The sequence below is a fragment of the Amblyomma maculatum genome, chromosome 5 (genome assembly GCF_055883805.1).
Source record: "Amblyomma maculatum isolate TAMU_Amacu chromosome 5, ASM5588380v1, whole genome shotgun sequence".
In the NCBI taxonomy this organism is placed as follows: domain Eukaryota; kingdom Metazoa; phylum Arthropoda; class Arachnida; order Ixodida; family Ixodidae; genus Amblyomma; species Amblyomma maculatum.
In genome coordinates, this window is record NC_139348.1 from 116,147,058 (window position 1) to 116,174,646 (window position 27,589).

Below are 27,589 nucleotides of genomic sequence, written 5' to 3' on the forward strand. Positions count from 1 at the left end.
GGGCTAGCCTGCCACCATATATTTGTAGGCCCTTGGTTGTAGGCCGTCATTACACCCGCTACTGTTTCGGGGCCAAGTACGCGTGGACGACGGCTGTTGCGACGCGCGTCTTTCACCTCCTTTTTCTTTTTCTTTCTTTATTTTTTTTTTCTGTCCGCACGAGGTAGCGGAGGTGGCTCAGCTACAGAGCCAGTATCAGGCCCGCGCATTTTCTTTTCCTTCTTCCTTCAGTCGCAACAACAACAATCAACACGGCACCACTGCCCTTGCACGCGGAACTGCAGTTTCGGTTTCGTTTTTGGTGAGGTGGCAGCACCGCTGTTTGCAAACCATTGCCGTCCGTTTGTCAGAAGTCGTGCACCTGCCTCTCCGAGGCCACAAACATGGCCGCAATGGCAAGCGGAGGCAAAAGATGAAATTCATCGTGTTCGCTACGCCGCAAAGCGCCTGATTTTCCCTTCGCCTCTTGCCGGTAACCCGTCCCTCGTGGCTGCGAGAGCCGTGCTGGATGCCTCCAAAGATGGTCAGTGGTCGGGCATGCTCATCTTTTGTGCCGGCGCAGGAAGTATCGGCAGCGTCTGAACATGAGACGTGCTAGTGTGATTCATTGTGTTTGTGCGAGTGCTGTGGATGTCGTGTTACTCCCCGACTCAAGCTAATTGCTGGGGTTTTGCTTTTGTAGATACTCCGTGTCCAGTCTCCGGAGGGGACAAAGAGGGTCGAATGCGATGTGGGGGACTCGCCCGCTCATCTTTACAGCAAGGTATGAAGATCTGCGTGAAAGTCATGCAAGGCGGCTCACCTGTTGACGCTGCTGTGGTGCATTATCAATCTCAACGCCTGTCGTTGTGGTAGACAGCCGCTGGCAAGGCCAGTAATTCTCTCTCACCCTCCTCCCCCCTTTTTACAGATACAGAGTGCCTTCGACTTGCCCAACGTGTGCTTCGTCGTGTATAAAAACAAGGAGAGGTCGAACAGAATTCCTCTACAAAATACCGCAAGGTTGTCCGCGTATGATTTGAAGTGAGTCATTTATTTGCCTTCCGAGTTATTTTCTTGACGACCGGTAGATATCGAAGTGCAGTGTCAGCGTCATACCGGTCATTGCACCTTTAATCCAATGTTCAACACTGCCGTGTATCTCTGTTAACCCGAAGTCATCTGTAGCGAAAATACTTGAGCACGAAGTTGGTTCCTGTTGGTTTCGAAAGGTGCTAATGGTTGCAATGCGATGACTTGTATTTAATTTGTCCCCCCCCCCCCCCCCTTTTTTTTTATTGTTTTTTCAGGGAGCTTGCTAGCTCATGTTTTTATAGTTGGTAAGAGAGTTTGTTGTTCAGCTGGCGAAAGTTGACGCCTGGTCTTATGAAGTATCAGCCCATCTTATGTGAAGAAAGCTAATTTTTGTTTTGCTTTTTCTTTTACCAGACATGGTGACATGCTGTATCTAGTGCTCACGGACCAGGTCGCACGAGTCAACAATGATGCTGTCGATGAGGGAGCTCGGAGCAGCCCCACGCCAGTTCACCAATCTGCTGCAGCTACTGCAGGACCGGTAGCTGCAGCACCTGTAGTCGAAGACGAGGTGGATGTGTTCCTCTCCAAACAGTCTGGCTTGATAGACAGACCACGTGATGACAAGCTGTGAGTATTTTGCATAACCCCTTAAGGTCTCTAATACAAAAAAAAATTCTGTTCCAAAATTGCCATATTTTTTATGACGCGAGATGCTTCGATAACAATAGGAAAATATTTGCGAAAAAATATACAGCAGCTATTAACATTTTATTTACCGTTCCTTGTTTCCTGCAGTAATAAACCATACGTGGCTCTGTTTAGGTGTGATATAAAAAGTAAATTAATGTCAAGAAAGGGTAGAAAAAAGATTTTCCTTGGATAGTCGTGCACGCTTGTACTTTCCTTCACAGTTAACACCAGACTAGCTTTGATCACCGTCTGTGTGATAGCGCTTAAAGTGTGGTACCATCGCTGGAGCTGGCCAACGTCTCCTCGCTGCATTCTTCCTCTTCAGACTTGCTGTCGATATAAAACATCATCACTATCTTCTTCGCCTGAAGAATAAAACAAAAAGTCTACATCCTTATCACTTGCACTGTCATCATCTGATGGATGATGGCAGTCATCATCTCCTGCACTAGAATGGATGGCTCACGGATGATGCAATGTTTGTTTGAAAGGGCAGGAAAGTGTAGGAAATGCAGGATGCACTTGCCCCATCTCGGGCTCAAACTATAATTCAGTAAATGGGCAAAACACAGGACACGTGCTGCCATCTATGTTTTAAATAGGAAAGCACCATTTGACGACTTGGGCTCGTCAAAAGCCGCTTAGATCGTCGCCAAACACCCATGCTCGTTATAAGTAAAAAGGCGGCGATCGCTCGTCATGAACCTTTAAAAGCGTTAACGGTAGTAGCGTTTGCCTGCAGGAGGACATCATGCCCCAGTACATTGGTTCCATATCTCGAAATTTTGTACTTCCAGCTTGCAGTTTAATCGCTTTTAATTTTGACAGCTTGTCTTTAATGTCTGTGCACTTTTTGAATGCAGCTGCATTCAAAAAGCTGCATTCAATTCAGCTAGTACCTGAATTTCACAAGGTTTCAAGTGAGGAGCATCTTTAGTGCAGATTTTCAATTTGTAGTCGTATTCAATTGCAGTTTGGTAGTGTTGTGCGCAGTTGTTTTCCTTTTGTTGCGACTTATAGATTGAATGCAAGGAGCTTTCAATGGCTTCTCTTTTGGTACACTGCTAGGTACTGGTAGGTAGTGCTATGTAGTAGGTAAGTAGGTGAAATATGTTAAAATATTCCCAGACTGTAATCTCGAATGCCTGTCGCAGTGGCTAAGTGGCTAAGGCACTCTGGTACGAAGCCTGAGCACCCAGTCATGCCAGCTGTACTTGCGTGGAGATGAAACGTAAGAAGTGCCATGTATTGTATGACATAGGTGCATGTTAAATGTTCCCAGGAAGTTCAAATTAATCTGGTGCCTTTCACTATGGCATCCACTGTAGCCACAATCCCATAGGGAATGTGGATTTGTGTGTGGAAATGGCTATTTGCGCTAGCTATCGATGTCAGTGAGTGGTTAGAGTAAATGAAGGTTCTTTTGCATAAGCCGATAACTTGTGTGATCTTGGAGACTGTATACTGAGGTTAATGTGGCTGCCTTCTTTATAGTTGCATAGCACTCGTGTAGTTTTGGGACCAGTAGTACTGTTGGTCTAGTACTGTCATGTTCTGAAGTTGTGTTTATCTAGCAGTGATAGGAGAGGTAGTTGACCTTTCTTGGGTGTGTAGGCTGTCTCTCTAATGAGCACGTCATTTCTTACAATGCCGTCAGTGCAGGCCTGAAAATATGTGTGATCCTTTTGTGCCGGTCCTGCTAAAGTTTGGTTTTTGATTACCGTTTCAGGGAGCTCACTTTTTCCTTACTGTGTCATTTCAGTAGTTCAGTCTTAACGGGTGCCCTATTTTGAGCGAGCTTGGCCTCTTCTTAGTAGAGAGCGCCATTCTGTATGTTGTGAAAGCACTGTAGTTCAGTTGCAGAATTTTTTTTCTTTGTAGCCGTATGAGGGAGTATTCTTCAGTTTTCACTGAACCTGTTGACACAGAGCGACCACATTAATCATGGTGTCCACATTGGCGTGCTGGGTCATGCAATGCAGTGCTGTGAACAAAACTTCTTGCTACCAAGCTGACAGTGGCTGACATTTTAAAAGTTTGCTGAATGCATACAAACTTTGTCTAGGTATGTTAAAAAACCTTCATGGCTGACAGCGTTATAGGCTGATGTTTTGTGATGAGCAAATTGGGCGGTGCATTTGCATTTTCTCAGTAGTTGAAATTGTATGTTTGCATGCAACATTGTGTACTGGGCAGGCTTGCTCCTACATCATCTTGTTCATCTTTTCCCTATACCAGCCTTGACCTAAAATTTAATAATTTGCAATTTTCTAAGCGGTCTGCTTGTGCCAGCACTGCATACCTCATGTAGTCGAGCTTTTAAGAACAAGTTGAATTTTCACAGCTGGCAGTGGCTATCTGGTAGTTGCTGTGTTTTTAAGCTGTTATCTACAGGCCCATTTTGTTACTGTGTTGCAAATTTGGATGCTAGGACACTCTTGCCCAGATTTTTGAGAGGTGTGAGTCATCCACTTTTCTGTTATGAGGTGCCTTCCAGACACTAGTGCGTCTGAGCTTCTATCTTGAACATCTGTAATGTCATTTGTCCCCTCAGCTGTCATCATGGGGCCAATGCCAAATGTGTCCACTGTGCACCACTAGAGGTGAGTTGACGAGTTTCGTTTTTGGGAGCACTGTTACACAGGCATGGATTCTAGGCAGTCTATGTATATTTATTGTGCACTCCATGGACTGGGTATTAACAGCCATCTAATTTTTGTCCTCACAGTGTTATGATGAGGGTTACCTGCGGGAGCAGAAAATCAAGCATCTCTCCTTTCATTCCTACCTTCGCAAGATCACCGGGGGCCTTGACAAGTGAGTGCTGTGCTTTTCCCTTCATTTAAGGGTTGTTCATTTTGATTGTGGGTTTTTCTTCATTTGAGTGATGCACCAGACATAATTAGTATACCATGATTCTCCGCATGGAAATCTGTATTTGGTAAATAATCTATATAGCTGAAGTTCTCTTTTCACACTGTTCTGTTTCGATTTCACAACTGTAATGGCTGTGCTGTCAAGGTTGGCTAAAGTGATGCTAAAAAATTACTTTAATCACTGCTTCATTGTTTTCATTCACTAGAATTCTGGCAACGGCACGTGCAGGGTTCAGAAAAGGCAGTTAATAAATGTGCATTTGCATTGCACTTATGCCCCATTTGACATGAAGGCAACTTTGACATCATAAACATCGTGTTGGCGTTGAAACGAAATGGGGTGCAACATAATAGAAGAAATTAGGCTGCGCTTTATTTGCCAAGTTCAGGCGAATTTTACGGGGCTGCTTATACTTACTAACATGTTGCCCATCACGACAGAAAAGAAAAAAAAAATTAGCTGTGGTTTAGGCAATCTGCATGGCTATGATTAGGTTCGGCTTCAAAGTAAAAACATGTCTTTTGCGCATAGTAGTTTACTGTATGGTTTCAGCTTTATTTATGCCATAGGGGATTCACTTTAATTATGAGCACCCCTTGCCTCTCGTCGTTGACCATTCTCATTCGGGTGTAGTAGATTTCTAGTGGTATGACGTCATCTCTACGTCTAACTCAGGGGCACACTGCCATCGCAACGTTCGAACGAACCTTCTGTCCTAGCAACTTGCTGTTGGCGTTCGCTATACTGAGTTATTCGTCGTCTTTTTTTACTTCTTGTTCTTCTTCTTCTTTTTCTTCTTTTTTGCCTCCTTTTTTTTCTTTTCTTTTTTCTTTTGTTATTTTGTTGTCCTTCTTGTATTCTTCTTCTTTTCCTTCGCCTTCTCTTTTTTCTTTGGACACTCTCGGCCTAATCACGTGACAGTTGCTAGGCAACAGTGCGATGCTTCGCGGAGCATACAGCATATGGAACATGGTGCCGTGGTGCCACATCAACGGCTTGAAAACCTAGCCAGTGTAGCTTTCGCTACAAAACTTTCAGAGGTTATAGGCTATTTTCAAGTTTTTGAAGCAGCAGAATCAAAAACAACAAGGACGCAGAAAGAAACACACACAGTATCCCGTTAAAGAATTTTAGTTGTGAATGCAGCTTGTACTCGTTCTGTATGTTTCTTTCTGCGTCCTCTTTGTTTTTGATTCTGCTGCTTGAAAAGCTTGAAAATTATTTACCACCTAGCTCAGTTATCTACCCTTTTAATGTTATAGGTTACATGTGCCACTCTGACACCTACAGCATTTATAAGTGACAATACTTAACACTTTCCCTCTGGATGCTCGATGTAACCTTGGCAGCCCTTGTTGCACCTTCTTTCTTGAGGCAGAAGGAAGTTTGAAGGGTGCAGCCGTTTTCTGACATTGTCTTGTGTGCTGCAGGGGCAAGTTTGCAGCCCTTGAAAATATCAGCTGCAAGCTGCGGTCGGGCTGCCGGGACCATGCGCCATGGCCGCGGGGCATCTGCACTAAGTGCCAGCCCAACGCTTTGACCCTCAACCGGCAAGTGTACCGGCACGTGGACTCGGTCATGTTCGAGAACCCATCCATCGTCGAGCACTTCCTCAACTTCTGGCGCGAAACAATGCATCAGCGGATCGGCTTTCTGTACGGGCGGTATGAACACCACAAGGACGTACCCCTGGGCATCCGTGCCACGGTGGCCGCCATCTATGAGCCGCCACAGGTGAGCTGTCACTAAGGCTGCTCTTGGGATGGACCCTTTTCTGTGTCTGTTGTAAGTGCTGTATGCTCGTTATACTCGTTTAAGGGCCACAGGCCTAATTTGGGCCCAGAAAAGCTTTTGTGTGCAGGGTTTGGACCACAAGGGTTCGTTCCGTCGACAACAATTGCACGGTTGTCCCGTGCACCGGATTTGGCTTGTAACCATGAACACATTGCCTCTCAAGGCTGTTACATCTTATGTGCCCGGCATTCACGTCAGAATGTGCTGGCAGAATGCACATCATAGCAACACTCTGTTCCCCCAATAGTACTCGGGTCTAATTTCCATTGTGTCGGAGGTTCAGTGAGAATTATTTTATTCTGGTCGCAGTTAATCAAAAAAGTCTAACAGTCTTACTAATTTACTGTCAGACAATAACCTCACATTTCAACAAACATATATTTGATTTACTCAAGGTTTTTGATGACGAGTGTGGAAAAGCAGCTCAGGAGGAGGCCACAAATTGCACATGTGGAGCGCTGCTTCACGTCATCAGAAGTGCTGGATCTTGACACTTTGCGACCGCGTGATACTTGTCAGTAAAGAAACGCATTGATCAAGCTACGACTAACAATTTGTGTTGCCCTTAGTGGTTAACTTGCACCGTTTCTAAGGTACATGTCGTACCATCTAAAGTTTAAGTACATTATGTACTTTAAGGATTTATTGGTGCTGTGTAATTTGTCATAAAAATATTATTTACCATACTAAAGGGGGACGGGAAGCGGAATTGCTGCTGCAATGCAGTTGGCAAAATTTAATGGAAAAATGCCGGTCCTGTGCAAGGGTCTCATCGTGCTTGAACTACAGTAAAATAAAAGCGTGCCCCATGCAGTAGTCTGCCTTCCTAAATTTTACAGACTTCTTGAACACATTCCCCGAAAAGGTTCACAGTTTTGTACAAAGCCAAAACCTAGCCTTTCCTTACTGTGTGCTACAGTAAAAGCTCGTTCATTTAAACTTTATGGGACTAAGAAAAAAATATCGAATTATTGAGTAACAAAAAAAAAAAAAGCCTGACAGACACCACTTGCATTGCAGTTAAATTTATTTGCCGAATAATTTGGCAGTGGTCACCTGCTTTTCAGATGAGGACAGGGTCACACTGACCATTTTGCGCATTTATATTAGTGGTTTGTTGCATGCGCACTCTGGGTAGTTTCAAAGCTGAGCGGCTGAAAAATGTTAAGGCCCCTCCCCCCCCCCCCCCCACATCCTTCATGGCGTGACGCAGTAGTGGTGGGGCCCCCCAGAAGCAGCCTGCGCCACCACACAGTGCACTGAATGGCGCTTCACGAACATTTTCGGAACAGTGAAAGAATAACAAGGATGCAAACGCGGAAAACGTACAGTGCTGCCAGTGACAGATAGAAATGCTGCAAGACTGTGATCGGTTAACTGGCTGACACGTTTTTAGGGGCTGTTTGTATGCTTCAGGTGAATGTTGCATTTTTCATGCCCACTATCACAAAATTGCTAGATCGCATTACGATGACAGCAAACACCTTGCGAGGTGAACAGTGCCAGCAACATGAGCACAGCACACCGTGTGCTTTTGTTAATAATGGGCGGATCGGTAGGTGTACGTTCAGACAGGCCGACGGTTGGTTCGTACAATGTGAAGTTCTGAATCATGCAAAAAAAGAGAAAACTGTTGAAACTTTTTCCTCGCATACTTGAACCGTCTCCTCAAACTGATGGCAACTTTTCTTGAAAAAGAAAGAAAAGTGTGTTCATTACACGAGTCAGTATGGTAGTTATATCCATTGCTTACACAAATATTCGTACAAAATGAATACCCGTGTAATAGTGACATGGTAGCGGCGGTGCTTCCAAGTTTTAATATGCGTTATTTCATTAGTCTGCAATATTGAATAGGAGTGTTTTCAATTCATTAATAAATTATATTGAATGTTTTCACACTCTTAACTTTGAGAAGATGTGTGAGTGTGGATGAGTACCTTATTTTCTTTTGCATGAGTCACACCCTGTCGCAAACAGCATTTTGGAGTGGCCTCATGTTGAATGTTGACCAAGAAAATTGCATAACCTGTGTGAAGTCAAACGGATGTGACACTGAATTTGAAAACTTCCGAGAATATGGCTGGACTGGCTGGTACGGCAACTTTGTGTGATTTTACCTATATGAGGTAACATTATGAAAGTAGCTGTATTACTTTTTTTTTAATACTGTTTTCAGGACGTAGTTACTGATGGTGTAGCTTTCTTACAAAGTTAATATAGGGTGCAGGGGTGTGCCATTTTTTTATTGTATATAAATTGCGCTGCTGTATCATATGCATCAACGAAAAAGTCAGAGAAGGATGTAATAAATTCTGACCTAACCACCAGAAAATGCGAAATTTGGAGCGTTGCGGAATTCAGAGCATCGTGTCCAACCTAGTTTGCCTCTTTGATCCAAGCAGTGGAAACAGGTAAAGAAAAATATTAGGTACAAAAAAAAATCGAAATTGCAATTTAACAGAAAAAGCATGTGGAATTTTCTTATCTCTTCACTTTTTGCAAGCTCACATGTTTTTCTCCAGACGAGTATAAAATCATTGGTGTAGTTAATTGTTTCGCGGCAGTGTGAGGATCTTCTCATGTGATGCACTATCTTGTGTCCAGCAAAGTGCAATGAAACCGCCATTTTCACAAGGTGCGGCACACTTCGGTGGAGTGGTGAAAACTCTTCTGAGGCTGGTTGAAAACAAACACGCATGTTAGGCACTGCCCACGGAGCAAGAAACCTTTAGGAGGGGAAACTACGCTGTTTGCGGCGACCAGAAAAGGTCACAAGCCCGCGGCGCCACTATCATGCTGGCGGCGCCTGTCGGCGTGGAAAGAAGTTACCGCCGTTTCAGTTGCCAAGGCAACCAGTCTAGGTTTCCTTTTGTCGCTGCGGCTTCTACGATGCGCCGCATGCCGCCGCCACTGCATACGGCCGCGTCATGCTTCGTGCCGTCGGCGCTACAATTGGGACCTTATCTTGTCGCCCGCGCTCGCTCGTGCTGACAGGAGTTTCACCTCCTAAATGGTTTCTTGCTCCGTGGCACTGCCGCAGTCTGATCCGTGAGGAACCTACTGTGCCTGCAAATCAGCAAGTTGGATGCTGGACAGCTGCTACCATCTGTCACATGTAACATGAACCGCGCTTGCTCAGTGGTGACACGTGGTTCGCTTTCTACCTGAGTTGCTGGGGCAGGTGAGGTGCATATGCACAGAGCGGTCACATGGAAAACTGTAGACAGCCCATGTGCGTCTGCAGTGAAGACGTAAGAAGAGCACTAGATGTTAGGATGAGTGCCTGTGTGCTTGTGACCTCCGTTCTCCCCGCACACTCATTCCACATGCATATTTGTCGTCAGCTCGCGAATTACCAGCTGGTCTGAAGATCAACCCTGCCAAGCAGTGTGCAGTGTATACAAACTGTGTGTCATGTGGCGTGCCTTCTGATTTCCAGGACAGCACACCGGATTCAATCAAACTGCTGCCGGACGAGAAGCAACCCCTGGTTGACGAGCTGGCATCTCGGCTTGGCTTGGTACGGGTCGGCTGGATCTTCACTGACCTCGTGCCCGAGGACCTCCAGAAGGGAACGGTCAAGCACCTGCGGAACATCGTAAGTCATGCCGTCACTCTGTGGTAGTTTGACTTTGCACGATCTTCCATGTTAGTTAGCAGAGTGCTTGATGTTTAATTGCCATAGTGACAACCAGCGGCATTGAGTATGTTGCCTTTCTTGACTTGACATCTGAAGAATGGACACTTGTTAAGTGTTATGTACAGATTGTTATTCTGTACCAGAAATGGACATCTCAGAAGGACTTGGTTCCTCAACATTGTCGTCCTCATCATTGCTGTCTAAGGGTATGCAGACATTAAAAATTTTGGAACAGTGAATTGAACCCCCATCTATTTAGTATGCTAAATGAACCAAATGGCACGTTAAATATCATCTGTGGTTAGGGTTGTGCGGCTGCTGAAAATTTTGAATATGAATCAAAATTAATATGGGAAAAAAAAGCCTTTAATACCTAATCAAATTATCTGCTCAGCGGAAAAAAATATACTAGCAAACATTAAAAAATACCCAGCGTTGTTAGTCTTATTTCAGGATGCACGTGGCATTCGCAAACAAAATTAAGCTAGTATCGCGCAGAAGTGTATCCCAACATCTGGTATAAGTTTTATACAGGATTATTAATTGTGCAGGAAGAGCCTCATAAAACTGGGTCGAGCTGTCATATTTCTGCTGTTTTGGTGGTCGCTACATATGTGGGTCCTACTTCGATTTGACCCCCTGTCTGAACAAACTGGTGCGAGCCCACCCATGTCTGAGCATATGATGCCGTAGACATAAATGAGCATTGGCCAGGACTGAGCTCCTCTTAGTTGTAATTATCCGAATTGTTGGTGGTTGAATCATTGAGATTTTGCTGTAAGTACTGAATAAAGCATGGAGCAATTATTTAATGAAACAGACTGAGTTCTCTCCCCTCCCCACTCTTAAAGGATCTAGTCACTAGGAATGCCATTTGATTGTGACAACAGTGTCAGGATGAAAAAGTGATTGAATGAAACAGACCGAGTTCTCTCCCCTCCCCACTCTTAAAGGATCTAGTCACTAGGAATGCCATTTGATTGTGACAATAGTGTCGGGATGAAAAAGTGATTGTTTGTTTAAAAATGACTTCTACAGCTTTGTTGTTGCCTTGCTTTGGAAAATTGAACTTTCTGACTCCAAAACATCCGAAATGTTGATGTTGGGTGAAAGAATGGGGTGGTACGTTGATGAGGTATGGTTTAATGACCAGTGGGCCTAGCACGACTCACTGCCCGCCTGTCTTGTTTGCAGCAATATGGTGAAGTCCAATATATCGTGCAAATCTGGATTCAATATTAATATTAGAGTCTGAAAAATCGGTCGGCTACTCTAGGGAGAGGACTGAATTGAATAGAATTGAGTAGTTTTGTGAATATTCATTACTTGCACGAAGATTTAGCAAGCAATTAAGCACAGCACTGGTGGAGGTGGTGCTGTGCAGCTGCATAGTGCTAGTCGTTTTTGAATTTTTAAATAGTTTTTATAAGATGCAATACTGATCTATTGGGGGTCTTGGCATGATGCCAGTGTACTAACTCGTTATTTGTCAAGTTATATGCACAAGAAAAGTAGCTTATGCTGTTCATGATGGAAAAAAAATATGTAATACCACACCTTAATACATAGTCATGCCCTCTGAGGCCAGACAGTAAGGCGAGGCCTGGGTGTTGTTTGACCTCTGAAAGCATGTATGAGCTTGTGAGCGGCGCCACTCGAATGTGCATGTCGCAGCACTGTATTTCGTGCTAGCGATTACCGGAGTCAGCGTGATACATGATGCGTATCGTTCCCAATTTTGTAGTATCTGTGGAAGACAAATGTGTTAGGTCTCCAGCTCAAACTTGGGACCATTTATTTGAGAACTATTTTGAAACTAGAGAACACATTTGATTTGATTCAGGTAATTTTGACTGGGCACTGTGATTCGTATAACAAATTGAAATAGCAGGATATTTGAATCTCCATTCGAAATTCTCTAGTGTTGGCATACTCCTAGTTGATTTGTGTTGAGAACTTCATTTACTCTTGCAGGAGTCCTGTTTCCTCAGTGCGCAAGAATGCATCATGGCCGGTCATTTCCAGAACAACCACCCGAATCCCTGCAAACTCTCTCCCGACGGCTACTTTGGCTCCAAGTTTGTCACAGTCTGCGTCACAGGTTGGTTGAGGTTGTATTAGGGTTTGCCGGCCATTTTACTCTTTCACGTTTCAATATGTTTACAGCTGCAAACAGCTCTCTGCCATCAGCGTGATGCACTTCAAAAAGATGAGTGAAATAAAGTAGTAGGCAGGTTTCAACTCAGCTGAACCTAGTTAACGAGCGTAAGCTCTCTGGGCTTTGCGCTGTGCTACATCAGCAGGATCTTCTTATTCAGCCTGACGTGACAGAGTGGAGACATCGATGGTGCAGGCACCGCATCATCCATGACTAGGCTGAGGAAGCGAGCTGCAGTTAAGCAGCATATGTACCTTCTCTAACCGGCTGTCGTGGTGGCAAGAGCACCGGTTAAAACCAGTGGCGAGGCAGAGGAGGAGCGCATGCCAATGCTGGTGGTCACATGATTATGAGGTTGACATTACTCGCGCGGTTCATTCAGCGGCGAGCCGAAGGATGGCACATGCTGGGCAGCTCGCGATATAGGTGCAGATGAAATTGATGCATGAGCAGCACCTAGTTTGCAGATAACCAGAGTTTGACCTGCCAAGTTTCATAACTGAACATTTGTGTCCGTAAAGTAAAGGTAGTAGTAGTGCCGTCTGCAGGAGGTAAATGGGAAAAAATAAAAAATAAAAAAAAGGCCTTGCCATGAACGTTGCACTTTTCGTTTTTTTTTTTTTTTTTTTTTTTTTTCATTTACGGGTTCAGTTGTGTGTTTCTGCCTGTGAGTTTAGTTTATGGGCAGATTGCTCTGTGTTTTTTGAGAAATTTACAGTCTTGTCTGAGGGCCTGTTTCTAAAAGAGTTCAGATTGGCAACACTCATTTTTAGCTATAGATAGAAGTAGCTGTGTAGAAGTAGAGCAGTTTTTTGTTTTTGTAACGGGCTGAAGCATTCCCTGGCCAGCTACTTGGCTTTACTGGAGGTGAAGCGCTTGATGGAAAGTTCCATCTGCTCCAGCCAAATCTTCTGGTATAGTCATTAGAGACTTTTAGTATAGCGTATGGACGCTTTCGTACGATAAACGCTAGAAAATTATGGGACGCTATTCCGTGTGTGGCATCGGCGCTTTTAGTTGACCGTACGAAAGCGCGAACGCAAACTACAGTGGCGACATCTAGGTTTAGAATAAGAAAACATATTCGGGCTTTCTTTTACTCGCAAGCCAAACCTAGCCAAGTCGCACCGGAGCCAGTTTCTTTGCTGTGGCAGTTTTGTTGTACTCCCTAACGCTGGTATTCCTGCGCTGACGACTTTTACCTTGTATTGCCATCATGGTGCATAACGGCCTCCTTTCAGCCCCGTACCAAGCCCGTACTGCCAAGCATATTTTTACGGATACATGCGTGTAAGCAGTCAAGCCAAGACGATTGACTTCATAGCGTTGCCATACCAACAAAGCAACGCTACTCGTCAGGCTTAAGGACTGCGCTGCCGCGGTGCAAAATAAAAAATAGAGGTAAATATTCTAATTATTTGTGCTAAATGCTACACGAGGCAAAGCGAAAACCCCGTGTGCCATTTATAGGCGCCAGCGCGCACAAAAACGTGGTAACGAAGACAAATTCACTCTGAAGCGGGCGGCCTGGACGCCGCCATCTTGTCAACGCTGATCTCCCATCGTACGTGAGGGCTGCGTACGATAAACTCAAGTTTCAGCGTACGCTGGCCTATCGTACGAAAGAGTTCGGTCTCGGCTATCGTATAGCGCATGCGCAGTGCCTGTCACAATATTTTTGGCGTGCGCTATTCCTTTGCGTGTGTCTGTGTACGCTATACTAAAAGTCTCTATTGATGCATAATTTTTCATTTGGAAATCATCTAAATCTGTTCTGTTTCGTCCGAATTTCTCTCATCAGGTATTTAGATTGAACAACGGGATAAAGCTTTTGGCAATCGCATAATAGGACTCAATGAGGTGGAGGATCCTTAGCCTGTTTTTTGTCTGTTTTGCAACACTTCTGTCACTGGTATTCGACGAATTGGACCTCCTTACGCGAGCATGCTGCATTGGTTCACGGGTTGTTGGTTTGTTATGCCAGGGAATTGATTCACTTGGGAGGCAGTTTGCAGTATCAGATCCTCAATTAATTTGGTTTGGTTTGGTTTTGGGGGTTTAACGTCCCAAAGCAACTCAGGCTATGAGAGACGCCGTAGTGGAGGACTCCGGAAATTTCGACCACCTGGGGTTCTTTAACGTGCACTGACACCGTACAGCACACGGACGCCTTGCTTTTCGCCTCCATCGAAAAGCTGCCGCCGAGGCCGGCGGCAGCTTTTCGATGGAGGACATGCGATTGGAGGGTCGGGTTACATTCGATTCGACTTACAATTGTGTAAATGCAGTAGTATTTGATGTTAATGCAGAACCGAAACTTTGACTGACGCCAGTATGCCTGAAATATTTGATCTAGTAACGCTATGAGGAAATCTCCACCTCTGTTGCCTTGGCTGCATAGCCACTGAAAGCTGTCACTGAGTATAGAAATCATGTTGTAAAAAAATAAGCTTAGGCCATCGGCAAATCGTAGCAAAGGAGTTTGTACTTAGTAGGATACAACCTAGAAAAAAACAGCAGTTGCTGACTAGCGGCTGTGATAAGGGGCATGTGTATTACTCCGCTGAACAGTAAACGAAATCAGAAGTTTGCGATACCAAATGAGCCAGAGGTATCAAAATTCGTGACATAATTTGGTCCGACGCTGCTTTTTATTTAGGTAGCCAGAACAGCTTCAACAGCAGATGTGGGGCAATCACTGCAGAATGAAAACCAGATTGAGAATTGAATGTGAGGGAAATCACCTTGAAAGTGTTTACAGTAAATCAGAATTACTCAAAGTAAAATATTTCGGTGAAACATGGTGGGGGGAAACGTTTCGAGATTGCGCTGAGGGTGTGGCGTGATTATGTCAGTAGCCTTCACCTGCGCTGCAGCTCTCAGGACAGGTCTATGACTGAGTGGGGAAAGCGGCCGACATGGCGAAGGAGTTGGTCTGCGAGAGAGCACGCGCGTTGGCGCCGCCACCAAGCGAGGAGGCATGCCCGCAAGCAACCGCATGGCGGCGATGGACACACACTGCTTGCCCCCTGCCCTTTTTTCTTTGTCCTGTAATTTTTCGCTGGTTTTGAACATGACCTATTTGTAGTGCCACATTGAACTATTTGTAGAACATGGCACGCATCAACTGCGGTCGCTCATTGCTATCGCAGACATTCCCCTCATGTCGGTTCGCATTTTATCATCATGAAACTTGCGGGATTCTGCCAAATTTACAGTAATTCAGCACTAGTTAAGAGATAGTGAGTGCCACGAGTTTGTGGTATAAGGTCAACCGCCACAGCATCTTTGTTGCACGAAAGTTTCAAATATAGGCACTTTGATAGGGGCTGCATTGGAGAACTTTAAACTTCGTAATATTGAGGAATTCGCTATGCGGAGGTTCGTTACCTTCAGGTGTAACAGTGTGTGTAACATATAATTAAATTGGGTCATGTTCACGCCATAAAGGAAAGTAGAGAATGTACGACATAGGCCATCAGTCAAACATACCTGGTCTTCCTCATCATTTGCATGATCAATATTGATCATGTAATCTGGCAGCCTGTAATAAACACAAACTTGAGCTGCGTCGCATGGCGTGCTAATGCTTAAAGCAGCGAAAAATTGAAACTGACTCCGAGGCAGCTGTACTTTATTCAGCACTGCCATCTTTGCCTGTCACTCACAGTGACCAGTTGAGATGGCCAGTGGGCTTTGGACAAAGTTAAATAGCACTGCCATCTTTGCCTGTCACTCACAGTGACCAGTTGAGATGGCCAGTGGGCTTTAGACAAAGTTAAATAGCAGGAGCAAATTTCATCAAAATTGCTCTGCTCACGGACGCGTGGCTCCGATAGGGCAAAGAACAGTGGTTGCTTGGGTAAGCTACTTAAGGTGTCATCTGTGTCTCGTAGGTGCTCATGAACTTTTCCTCATTATCTCGGAGAGTGTACTGAGATGCGGCTTTGCGTTACGCATGGAGAGCTGGCAAAGAGGGACGCTGTATTACGGATGCATGTCACAGTCTGACACTGGCGCTTTCACTGATCCGGTGCAGGTGACCTGGAGAACCGAGTACACATGGAAGGCTACCAGGTGTCGAACCAGTGCATGGCGCTGGTGCGGGACAACTGCCTGGTGCCCACAAGGGATGCGCCCGAGCTGGGCTATGTTCGGGAATCCTCTAATGCCCAGTATGTGCCGGATGTCTTCTACAAGGTGTGTGCGTGTAGGAATGGGTTTTTGCACAGGCCAGTGCTGATAGTATTTAGTTCGAACCAACTATCAAATGCTTCTGCATTCGGCTGAGTCATCGGGGGCAGTTAGTCAGTTCTGAGAACGGGGATTATTGAGTGGGTTGATTGTCTAGGTGAAGTCGAGGATCACGGGGTACCAAAGGTACTGCATTAATACCGTTTCTTGGGCTAGTTGGTTCATACTTGTACTGTGAAAAACTGCGCCGAACTTAACACACCACAAGAAAGAAGACGAGACAGAGGCGCTACTCACAGCGCCTTTGTCTCGTCTTCTTTCTTGTGGTGTGTTAAGTTTGGTGCAGTTTTTCACGGTACAAGTATCAAAGGTAAGAAGCAGGAAGGCATGATGGCATCGTGGGCAGAGAGCGAGGGAAGGGGATGTCGCGCACCATCTCTCATCTGCGTGACTTCATGATCATGAGCTGTTCGTTCTGGATGCCTTGCGCAGTACACAGACTCTTATGGCAACGAGGTGACCCAGCTGGCAAGGCCGCTGCCCATCGAGTACCTGCTGGTGGACGTGCCCGTGTCGACGCCCAAGGAGCCCCTGTTCACCTTCAGTGCCAAGCACTGTTTCCCCGTGGAGAATCGACTCCTCGAGGGTCACATCCAGGACCTGGGAGCAGTGACTGCCCGTCTGTCGCGATTCACGGCGGCCAACAATGGAGGGCAGAATGCTGTGCTCGAGGCCTTCTCCGACTTCCACCTGCTGCTTTACTTGGCCTCGCAGGACATTGTGCCGCTTAAGGTGAGGAACCTGTCGGCATTTACAACCCCGCTGGTCACTTACTTTGAATACATTTGAAGCTGTTAGGAAAAAAAATATTTAGGTATTTTTTTAGGTGGGCTTATGGGCAGGTTTCAGCCTTGTAGTGTACTTCATGCGTGACAGTAATGATCAAAAGGATGCAGAGGACAAATGGAAGTTAACCCGTGTGGCTAGGTTAAACACTGATTTTGTATCGTTGGTAAGCTGGAAAAGGTAAAAAAATTAAATGTGGCCAACAGTAGCCGCACCCTTGGTTTATGGGCAAATATCACCCTGCCAAAAAAGGGCAATGGAGTCAGTTTACACTACGAACAAAAATTCACTGGAGTTGTTTTAGTGTCCTTTTAAGCAGGCACGCACCTTGAAAACTGAACCACTTACTGTAATTTCCTTTCTCCAAATCTGCTTTTAGTTCCAAGATAGAGTTATGCTTTCCTGTTCTAAATGCGATGCATAAGTGGAAAGCAATGCATACATGTGCAGCTGCTTTAAGCCATAAGCGTGACAGAGCAGCGGGAAACAGTCTTCCTTGCTTCTATAACTACACTGGGTACAAACAAGCAAAAAATGTTCTTTTAGCGTGTACCCGTCTGAGACAGTCTAATGTGTCACTTTCTGTGGCTGCTGCCTAAATATTAAATTTAGCCTAAAAAGTGTTTATATAATAAATAAGCCTAAATACCTGAAAAATATTTAGGCTTATTTAGGCTTAATCATCATCATCATCATCATGCAGTAAACAATTGCACCAAACCCTAAATATGAATAGTTGCATTCACACACCTTGCAGATTATCCATCTCAAACTTAGTCGAAATAAGTGTTTGAAATATTGAACGAAAAAGCATCATTAGGCCCAAATAAGAAGTTTCAGTGAAAGCGCTTCTTATTGGTGGTGAAAATGATTCTTGTTTTAATTTTTATTACTTCCTGAGAGTGTAAAGTGCGGATGTCGGCTTTGGGGCGAAAGAGCTTAGGCCTCCTCTTTTCACAGGCCTGGCTGCGGGCAACGCCATGCAAACCACTAGCTTAAAAATTCTTCAAGCCTGCATCTTTCATAGCCGACCCGAATCCAAAACGCCACGTTGTGTCAAAACTGTTCCAAGCCTTGACGTTTTGTCATCAAATTTAGCGGAACACAGATTTTTGTCAGATAATTTGTATTGTCTGCAGAAAACACGAACCAGTCCCATTCAGTAAGCGACCATGAGAAGCACAGCAGGTCGATGGCATGCTGTGAGTTGTGCATCCGTGCTAGTGGGCAGCCATAGTCGAAATTACGGGGCCGCAGGGGACAGAAATACTATGCATTGCATACTGGACCTAATAGAAATAAAGTTTTCATGAACCAAGCAACCATACTTTCACTATTCAAGCTATTCGAAGCTCCTAAGCACTCAAATTTTTTATTTCTTGTTTTTGTCAACTTTTGATGTAACATAGCAGCATTTCCGGACAGCTGTATCGTGCATTTGTCACGCGAATGATTTTCCTCTTCCCCCTTTGGCAAAAGCCCACACGCTGCATAAAATCGGTGTGCCAAAGAGGATTGAGGGCACAGCGTCATTGACAGCGGTATATGAACACAATTAATGGTAGTTCCCCGACTTTAGATCACAGTACGAGAAGGGGCGTGGTACACAGAAGGAAAACGAAGGAAAACATGGTACACAGAACGAAAAATGGTAGGGGTAACATTAAGAGATAGGAAGCGGGCAGATTTGGTCAGAGAAATAACTCAAGTTACTGACATTCTAGTAGAAATCAAGAAGAAGAAATGGGCATGGGCAGGACATGTAGTGCGAAGAGAGAATAACCGATGCTCGCTTAGGGTAACGAACTGGATTCCAACGGAAGGAAAGCGTAGCAGGGGGCGGCAGGAAGTTAGGTGGGTGGATGAGGTTAAGAAGTTTGCAGGGGTCAAGTGGATGCAGCTAGCACAGAACCGGGTTATTTGGAGAAATATGGGAGAGGCCTTCGCCCTGCAGTGGGCATAGTTAGGATGATGATGATGATGACACGGAAGGAGCCTGGCTTGGGGAGGAAGGGATGAAGGTGCAGTTAGCTTGTACTGCTACGGTTGCTTCATGGTGAGCTCGATGATCGTTTGCAATTTCGGCCGGTTAGGTCTTGGGTCACAGGGGACAAGCAAAATGCATACGATGCAAATTGGGCTTGAGGACAGCTCATGTGACTGCGTATATTGCGGCTCATGCGCGGGCACTGAATGGCGCGATTTCATTTTTATGGCTTCAGTTCGAAACACTGTTTAGGCTGGTTATTTGTATCTTTTCAACCCAGCGAAAATGATGGCGCATGGGTGCTCAAGAGCATTGCATTTGGGGCGACATATCACAACTGGAGCGTCGTCTTTTTCATGACAGCATTCAGTAAGCTAATTTATCATGCAAAAACTAAAAAATTTTGAGGTAAAACTTTGTCTCTGTGAATGCAATCATTATCCAAAGAATTGTAAACAAGGTGTCAATCACTGTGCAAAACAGAGTTTATAACTGATAGGACTGTGTGACCCTTCCTCCCTTATTTAAAGTCCAGTAGGCCTTTAATTGCAGGTAATTGTGCTGGTGATACAGTTGAACACCTCTACAATGAAACGATATGCATTGTGAAGGCCTTTTCAGCAAAGACCACTGCAATAAATTTGCCTGTACAATGAAGGATTTAGGTTTTCCCGATGGCTTAATTGTTGTTTCACAACAAATACATCAAGCGGCACTGTCTGCATGTAGTGGTAGTGGCTTGCACTACAAAATAAAAAATAAAAAACTAAACTAAACTAAACTAGGTGCAGTGCGCGACAGCAGCGCACAGTAGCAAGCTGTTGGAAACTTTATTGAGCTGGAAACTCAGCAAAGAGAACATTTTTTTAATGCTCACTAAGCATTAAATCTTGGGTTAACCTATAAAAGCTTTTGAATCTATACTATAAAAACATGGCGGCGAATAAGCACAGCATATAGTAGGTGAAGACTTTTCTCACGAGGCAAATGAATTGCTGAGCGTTAACAGTTGTGAACTCTCTGTACAAGAAATTCAAGCACTGGGTCGAAATCTGTGGTTGCAGGGGGCGGGACGTTTTGAACTGATCCAGTTATTAGGTGACGAATTGACGCCAACTTTACTGGAACTAGCCCTGCACTTCCCATCCTCCCTGCAATGAGTACTATGCGTTGTAACAGTAATTTCGGCAAGGCAGGGAATAGTGATATTCAGCGATTGGAAGCTGTACCTTGCGTTGCTTCCAGATTTTGCTGCGGGGAATGTCGTAAAATAATGCCTTCATTAATAATGTCTTCAATTGACATTACATGAGGCTTTCTCTCTTTTCCTGAGCGTGCTTTTTCAGGGAGTGATCTGCATACAAAAGGATTTCTGTTCCGAGCTCTTTGTTCTAAAGGTTTTCAACTATGTGTGAAAATGATTTGTTATGTCTCTGTTTCCTTAGTGGATGCTTTTTTATTTTTTTGGGGAAAAAGCATGTATTGTTAGCTTAAACCGACTGTACCAATATTTGAAAATATTTGGCATAATTCGCAGCCAGTTTAAACATTTCTATTCACTTCGCCGTCGAAGGTTGGTATTCACACACACCTCTAGTGACAGCTGTAACAGGATCCACATCTTCTTGGTAGTTGCTCCGCTTAACTAGAAGTTGGTTACCGGAACTAGACTCAGCAGAGCTAGTGGTCACTGGTCAAAACTGGGGGCCACTTATCAAACTAATTACCACTCACTGGAACTAGAGGCCACACGTTGTGTTCTGTTGGCTATACTAGTCATTGCCAGACAGAAATGGGTGAGAATAAACAGCTACCATATTTACACGATTATAAGTCGACTCGAAGGTCAGTCGACGCACAGCAACTGAATTTTGCACTTAAAGCTGTAGAGCTAACAGATTCGCCATAGCCTCCCTGATATGGCTTTTGTCTTGCTCTTATTAACGGTGCCATGCTTTGGTTTTGAATGTAAGTCGACCCTCCTCAACTTAGGATTTTCGAGTTTTAAAGAAATAGCTGACATACAATCGTGTAAATACAGTAGCTTGAGCCAGTGCAATAATGTGGTGTGATGCACTGCCCGCATGTTGCCAAACCACTTTTCCGTGGGGTTGTTGTGCCACCAACAGTGCTACCCCATGAACCAAACAAGATGGTGCTCTTTTAAGCATAAACATTGAAGGATGCTGTCTCCGTTTCCAGGAGACCATGGCTCCTCTGCTGGAGGCAGTCCGCACTAAGAACCACGAGGTGGCCCAGCAGTGGACGACAAATGACCAGTGGCAGACTTTTGAGCAGATATTACAAGGTGGGTTTTCCCTCTCCTTTGTCATAGTATAGTTATAGTGTTCTAGAATTGAGAAGTGTGCTGTCTTCGGCGCGCGGCAATGGGAGCGACGTGGTCGCCGGAGCGATGAAAAGCGTAGGTGGCGCTGTAAGCCGTAGGAGCGCATCACAAGCGCGCGCGTCGCAGAGGAAACGCTTGGGGCGTCTGCTTCTGCGGCTCGTTTCCTGCTTGAATTTTGTTGCATCGCGTTGCTTCTCTGGCTGTTGTACTATGGCGCGTTGTTGAGCGAAGAGCGATGATTGGTCAAGCAGAAAAACACATGTTTGCAGAGAGCACAGTAACAGTTCCGTCCATCTCGTATGACTCTCCCCCCCCCCCCCCCCCCCCCCTTCTTTTACTGAATGCTCTTTTCGTTCCTTTCGTTCTTTCTTCTTGCTCATTGCGCGCTCTTTCTGCTGCCTTCCCTATTCGAACCCTTCCCTTCTCGAAATACACTCAAAGCATGGTTTCCTAAGCAATTGCAGCACAGCGGAAGGCCTTCGGGTAACTTTGCAGTCCACAGTCGACCTCGCTGACTACTTATCTGCAAAATGCGGCTTTACATACATTGTCACATCGAGACTAAGCCAAGACAAACTAGAAAACCTCTTCGGCATCGTGAGGCAATTTAATGGCTGCAACAATCATCCCACGCCGGCTCAATTTTTTGGTGACAGTTAATGCCCTGACATTTTACAACTTAGCGAAGCCCCCAAAGACAGGAAATTGTAAAGCTGAAATTGTAAATGCCTTGCTTGGAATTAGCCGTACAAGCGAGAAACCTACCCAGCTTCTTTCAAATCCTATTGATGAGCTTGACCGTTTGGTTGACTAGGGAAGGCTCGAGGACGTCGAAGCTACTTTGAATTCCCTTCTTTCAGATGACCACAGATACGTCACTAGGCACAGTTCTAGCCGTCTCATAGCTTATATGGCAGGATATGTCGCTAGAAAATTCACAAAGAAGTCAAAATGCAGTACTTGCTCCGCTTATCTCATTTGAAGCAAATCGTGCGCGGTACAAAAAGAAGAAAATCAATTTATCTCAAACTTCGACCACGGAGGTCTTCTTTATCCGTCCTCGGAGCTTGCAAAGCTCGTGCACACGCTGAAAGAGTCTTTCACGTTTTTTTTTTTGTTTGTTTTAGTTCAAGAAAGATTAACGCAAATAGCATGCGTGAATTTGCTTTGTTTTTGCAAAGCGCAGAGGTTTCCAAGTTTGGTTGCCCTACTCATGACAAAGAAGTGAAGTTCTATGTCCTCATGCGATTGCGTTTTTATGCCAAGTCGCTAAACCAAGAGCAGACCTCTAAAGCAGAGCAGGTAAAGCACTTAAAGCTGAGGAGGTGCAAGTAATCGTGTTTGAGGACTTTAATCATTCTGCCTTTCTCTTGTGTGTTTTCAAATTTAGCAGCTTAATTTATTCACGGCCTAGTACAGGTCATTAATATTCTCATATAGTTCTGTACAGTTTTATACGTTTGTACCATATTCTTGCACTAAGTCGCGATTTTTTTTTTTTCACGTCGTCCATTATGTAGTTTCGTTCATTGCTATGTGCTCTCATTCATTCATTTCGTTTTGAGTAGAACTGCCAGTTCATATGTATTCGCCCACATTTAAATAAAGTCATCAGTAAGCGCTGGCATAATTTCTGTCTTCAAGCAATCTTCGCATACCTCTATTTACATGTGGTGCAAAAAGTACGCTAGCCTAGCCTAAAACACCATTCACTGCGTTTTCAGTACGTGCGAGCATCGATGGAAGACTGCAGTCTAGCCCGCATAAACCGGTGCATCCAATATTAAAAATTTACATGATCATGGAAATATGTTAGACATTCGTCATTGAACCTCCCACTAGTGTTCGAGAAATAAAGCACCCAATATGTTCAGGAAATATATCTTGCCGTTGCTTGTCAGTTCGTCGGCAATCTGTATCTTACATTGCCTCTATTTGTATTGCCGTTCCCTGATGACGGCCGCTTATTTTATAGGGAACTAGTTGTTTTGTTCATGAACATAATCGTTTTAATACATTTAGACAAGCGTGTGGGAGCTAAAGCGACAATTTATTGCGCCTTCGGAGTCCGATTGAACTAGCGGTGACGGTTCACCCAGCTGTCTGCTCCGCGCTCACTGCGCTCCTCCTGCACACAGCGCCCTCTCTCCTGTCATCGCTGAAACGACCAGCTCGCCAGCGGCTGACGGCACACTTCTTAATTCTAGAACACTATAGTATAGTATTGGGTGACCTACTTCTGTGGCGACAGGCAAGCTCGCAGAATGCCCTTTGCTTTCTGATCACTGCAGGTTAGAGGCCCTTAATTTACTCTCACAAAAATACAGCAGTGTATCTGTGCCAAAGTACTTTTAGTGCCAAGGTACCGATCCAGGGGCTGCTATCCCGAGCAAAATCTTGTCCTAGTTGTGGAACCAAGCCCGTGCATAGCAACACTATAGCAGGTGGCCATGGGTAGTCATGGCACTGAGCCTATAGTGCATGACAGCCATGACCAGAGTCAGTCGTGACTTGATCTTGAACTGTGACCTTGAACTTGACAAAGCGAAATTGGCTCTGATGCTAGCGTTGAGGCCGAGGCGACTGTAAGTCTGCATTATGGCGCTTCAGTTGCACGGCCAGTCAACAAGAGAAGAGATATAATTGGTGACAAATCTGTGACTAGTTCCAGCCAACTATGCAAAACTAGGTGACAGAATAGCAAAACCTGTGCAGCACCACTTTTGCACAATGTTAGGATTTTCACCAAATCCAGTCAATTTTTTCTTTTACAATGATGACCAAAGATACGGGTGAGAAAAGATACGAGTGGCCGAGATACGGGTGACCAGTATACAGAGCCATCATATTTAATCAGTTTCTGGCAGCTTCGGCTAAGCACTAGGCAGTGCGTACCTCATGCTGCACCCTTCCTGGGGCTGCACATGTGAAGAAGAAAAGGTAACTAATTATTGTTCAAATTGAGTCTGCTAGTGGAAATTTAGACTACACATTGTTTGCTCATTCTGCTCGTATCTGCAGTCATTGTATAGGCACGATAGGCAAGGCGAGAGCAAACTTACGGTAACATCCGGAATGTGCATTGCACGGGGATCGTAACCTGCAGGATCGTTGGCGGTTTGTTTTGCCACCTACCTGGCTAGGCAGCTAAGCCGCACACTAGAGCAAGGCAGGAAGTTGTGCTGTTTTAGCACTTTCAATCTCACCTCCACTGGCCTTGCAATTTCATCATGATTGCACATGCGTTGCTTCGAGCTGCACATGGTAGAGTGCTGTCTGACAGTAAAACAGCAAAATATGCTCCTCTTTCTTTTGGCTAGCCAGTGCAACAAACATGTGCTTATATTTGCAATCAGCTTTTTTTTGCCAAACAAGGAGTGCGAGTTGCAGCTATGCTGCTTGTGCTCAGCAATAATTGGCAGGTCAGAAAAAATGTATTCAGGTTTTTGTTTAGGGGTCCCACATTAGTGATGGCTTTTTCATCGGTCTTGTGTGTTATACCCTCGTTCATGACCCTGTTGGAACTTCCTTATTGCAGTAAGGGTTGCATTAGTCAAAAAACTCATGACCAAATGCTTATGGGTAAGTGCTGTAACCTCCATGCTGAGATTGTCATTGCTGTAGTAGTGATTCGATAGACGTGTACTGTATTTCCTTTTGGGTGGGCAGTGACATTCCTAAAAGCTTAGTAGTTTCACAAATCCGGTGCTTGCCATGCACTCTTCACCACGAGATGAGACTGATTTGGGCTGCTTATAATGGTCTCCTTGTTGTACGGCTTGTCGTAAGCCGTAGAGCAAGCATTTTCAAATGCATTTTTTAAAATGTTTTCTGGGTCCTTTGAGCACCTAAATCGATACCATTGCCTTCTTTCTTCGGATTTCGTTTTCGAAATATTGATCCTGTAATTGCTTAGAGTAGACAGTTTCTTTCCGTTACAGCCAGTTGTTATTGATTCAGTAACTGGGCCACCTCTTTGCAGCGGTAGCTGTTGCTATTCCTTTCTGAGGCATCTGCAATATGAGTTTCACGCTCAGTTGCTGTACAGTCGCACTGAAGGAAGGTTCATAGAGTATCATAATTGGCTATACACCATGTGGTTTTTTCAAGCACAAGCTGAAATCCAAGCTGAAGTCAGGCCCAAACTAAAACTAAGTCAAAATATACTCGCCAGCCTTGTTGTCGGGGCTCGTTGTCGATAGCCATTGTGCCATGTGATTGGAGAGCTGCTACCCAGATAGGGTCGCACTGCTTGCGGAATAGAGAAATCGTTACACCGAAAGTTTTAGTTCCGCATGAACGAGGCCATGTCCGCCTACCTCGAGACCACAAAATATCGTCATGCCCGCAACGTGTCCACAGAGACTTCCTGGCAGGTTTGACAGGCCAGGCTCACACAGCCGGCACCACAAGACAAGATTCAACGGAACGTCTCCTCTTCCTTCTCTCTTCCTCCTCTCTTCCTCCTTTTCCTGGCTCTCCTTGACACATAGTCTGAAGGTCTGAAGAAAAAAAAAAATGCTCTTGATCTAGAGAATGGCTTCAGGACCCATTTGTTGCTTGTAAGAAAAGCCGTATTGAGTTGACGGCATTTGTGACGCACTGCAGGCATCTGTCCATTAGCATTACTGTCCCACTGCACGAAGCAGTTAGGTTTGCGGTTGCAGTTTTGCTGTCAGCTTATCCTGCATACCAACAGTTTACTGCATTTTAACGCCAAAGACTCTAACTTTCCTGAAAGCAGTGCTTTTATAGCCTGAATAGAATGGAGGAGGAAATAAAGGTGGCGTCATAGCAAACTTTTCTCCCTAAAAGTTTGCTGCATATTAACGACAAAGACTCTAATTTCTCTGAAAGCAGAGCTTTTGTAGCCCAAAAAGAATGGAGGAGGAAATCAAGGTGGTGTCATAGCCAACTTTTCTCCCTAGCAGACTGTGGTGACATGGAAACGGCCTTTTTTGCGTGGGTACCTAGGACTTGGCTGCACAGCGAGTTTTGTTGCAGACATTGCAAGCTTGAAATTAATGGGGGGGGAATTTTTTAAAATGCAATTTTCGCTGCAAATGAATGAGTCATTTGTGGGCAGGCATGCAACAACAAGCAACCTTTTAACCGTGCTGCGATCTCGCTTCTGCAGGGGCTGCTGTCGAACACAGAGAAGGCCAGTCCGCTCCGCTGTGGACATGTCAGCACTGCACGTACCAGAATTCCCGGACTGACAAAGTGTGTGAAATGTGCAGTCTCCCGCAATAGGAAAGAAAAGAAAAGTCAGCAGCAGACCTATGACTTCAAAGCATAGCTTTACAGCGAGAGGATTATCTTTTTTTTTTTTTTTTTTTCGGTTTGCTTTATGCGTCGTTTTTGTTTTCCCCTGTTTGTTTTCACCACGAAACTGACTGCCGTGATCCACTGTTTTGTGAAGGGGTGTTGTACAGTATGACCTTAAAGAAAGTTCAAGGCACAAAACTCCCCAAAGGGCGACGATTATGATCACTTATGACACGCTTTACGAAGCTAGATTTGCTAATTTATTGAGTTCTCTCTTAGTAAGCCGGATTTGTTAATGTATTTAAATTCTGTCACTAAGGACGAAGCCATGTTGATTATATGAATGTATGGTGAATTTGCTATGAAGTTACATTCATTGCATTTATGAAAATCTGCCACGTAAGAGCGAAACCGGAATATATAAATTGTTTCAGCTCTGTCTGAGACAGCTTTGTCGAATTGCTGTTTTATTTTTTTTTTTCGTTCACTCTCGCCTGCTATCCGTGGCCTTGAGGTGAAAGTGTGTCACAGCAGACACTTGGTGTCTTCAAGACATGCCTCTTTGCTTCCCCTGCAGGCAACAAACTGCTTGCTCTTTCTGGTTCAGCATATGCCGGGCTTGAAGTGGCAGCTCCTGAACCCAGACCTGGTGTCAGTTATAAATACTTCCTGCTCTCTCTTTCTCTCTGCCTGTTTCAAGCTGGCATACATTCGTGCCATGCAGATTATGAAAATAAACAATTTGTTTGTATGGCTGGTGCTGAAAAA

General features: G+C 44.7%; 1 protein-coding gene across 1 annotated transcript; it reads left to right on the top strand.

Moving 5' to 3' along the window:
* The first annotated feature begins 328 nt into the window (after positions 1-328).
* Npl4 (nuclear protein localization 4) lies at positions 329-27,589 on the top strand. Its single transcript, XM_084604150.1, has 13 exons — positions 329-523; positions 683-763; positions 911-1,023; positions 1,429-1,644; positions 4,262-4,310; positions 4,436-4,524; positions 6,015-6,318; positions 9,821-9,979; positions 11,996-12,122; positions 16,219-16,379; positions 16,866-17,165; positions 21,409-21,514; positions 26,691-27,589. The coding sequence occupies exons 1-13, from the start codon at positions 509-511 to the stop codon at positions 26,804-26,806; spliced, it is 1,836 nt and encodes a 611-aa protein (XP_084460276.1). The 5' UTR covers positions 329-508; the 3' UTR covers positions 26,807-27,589.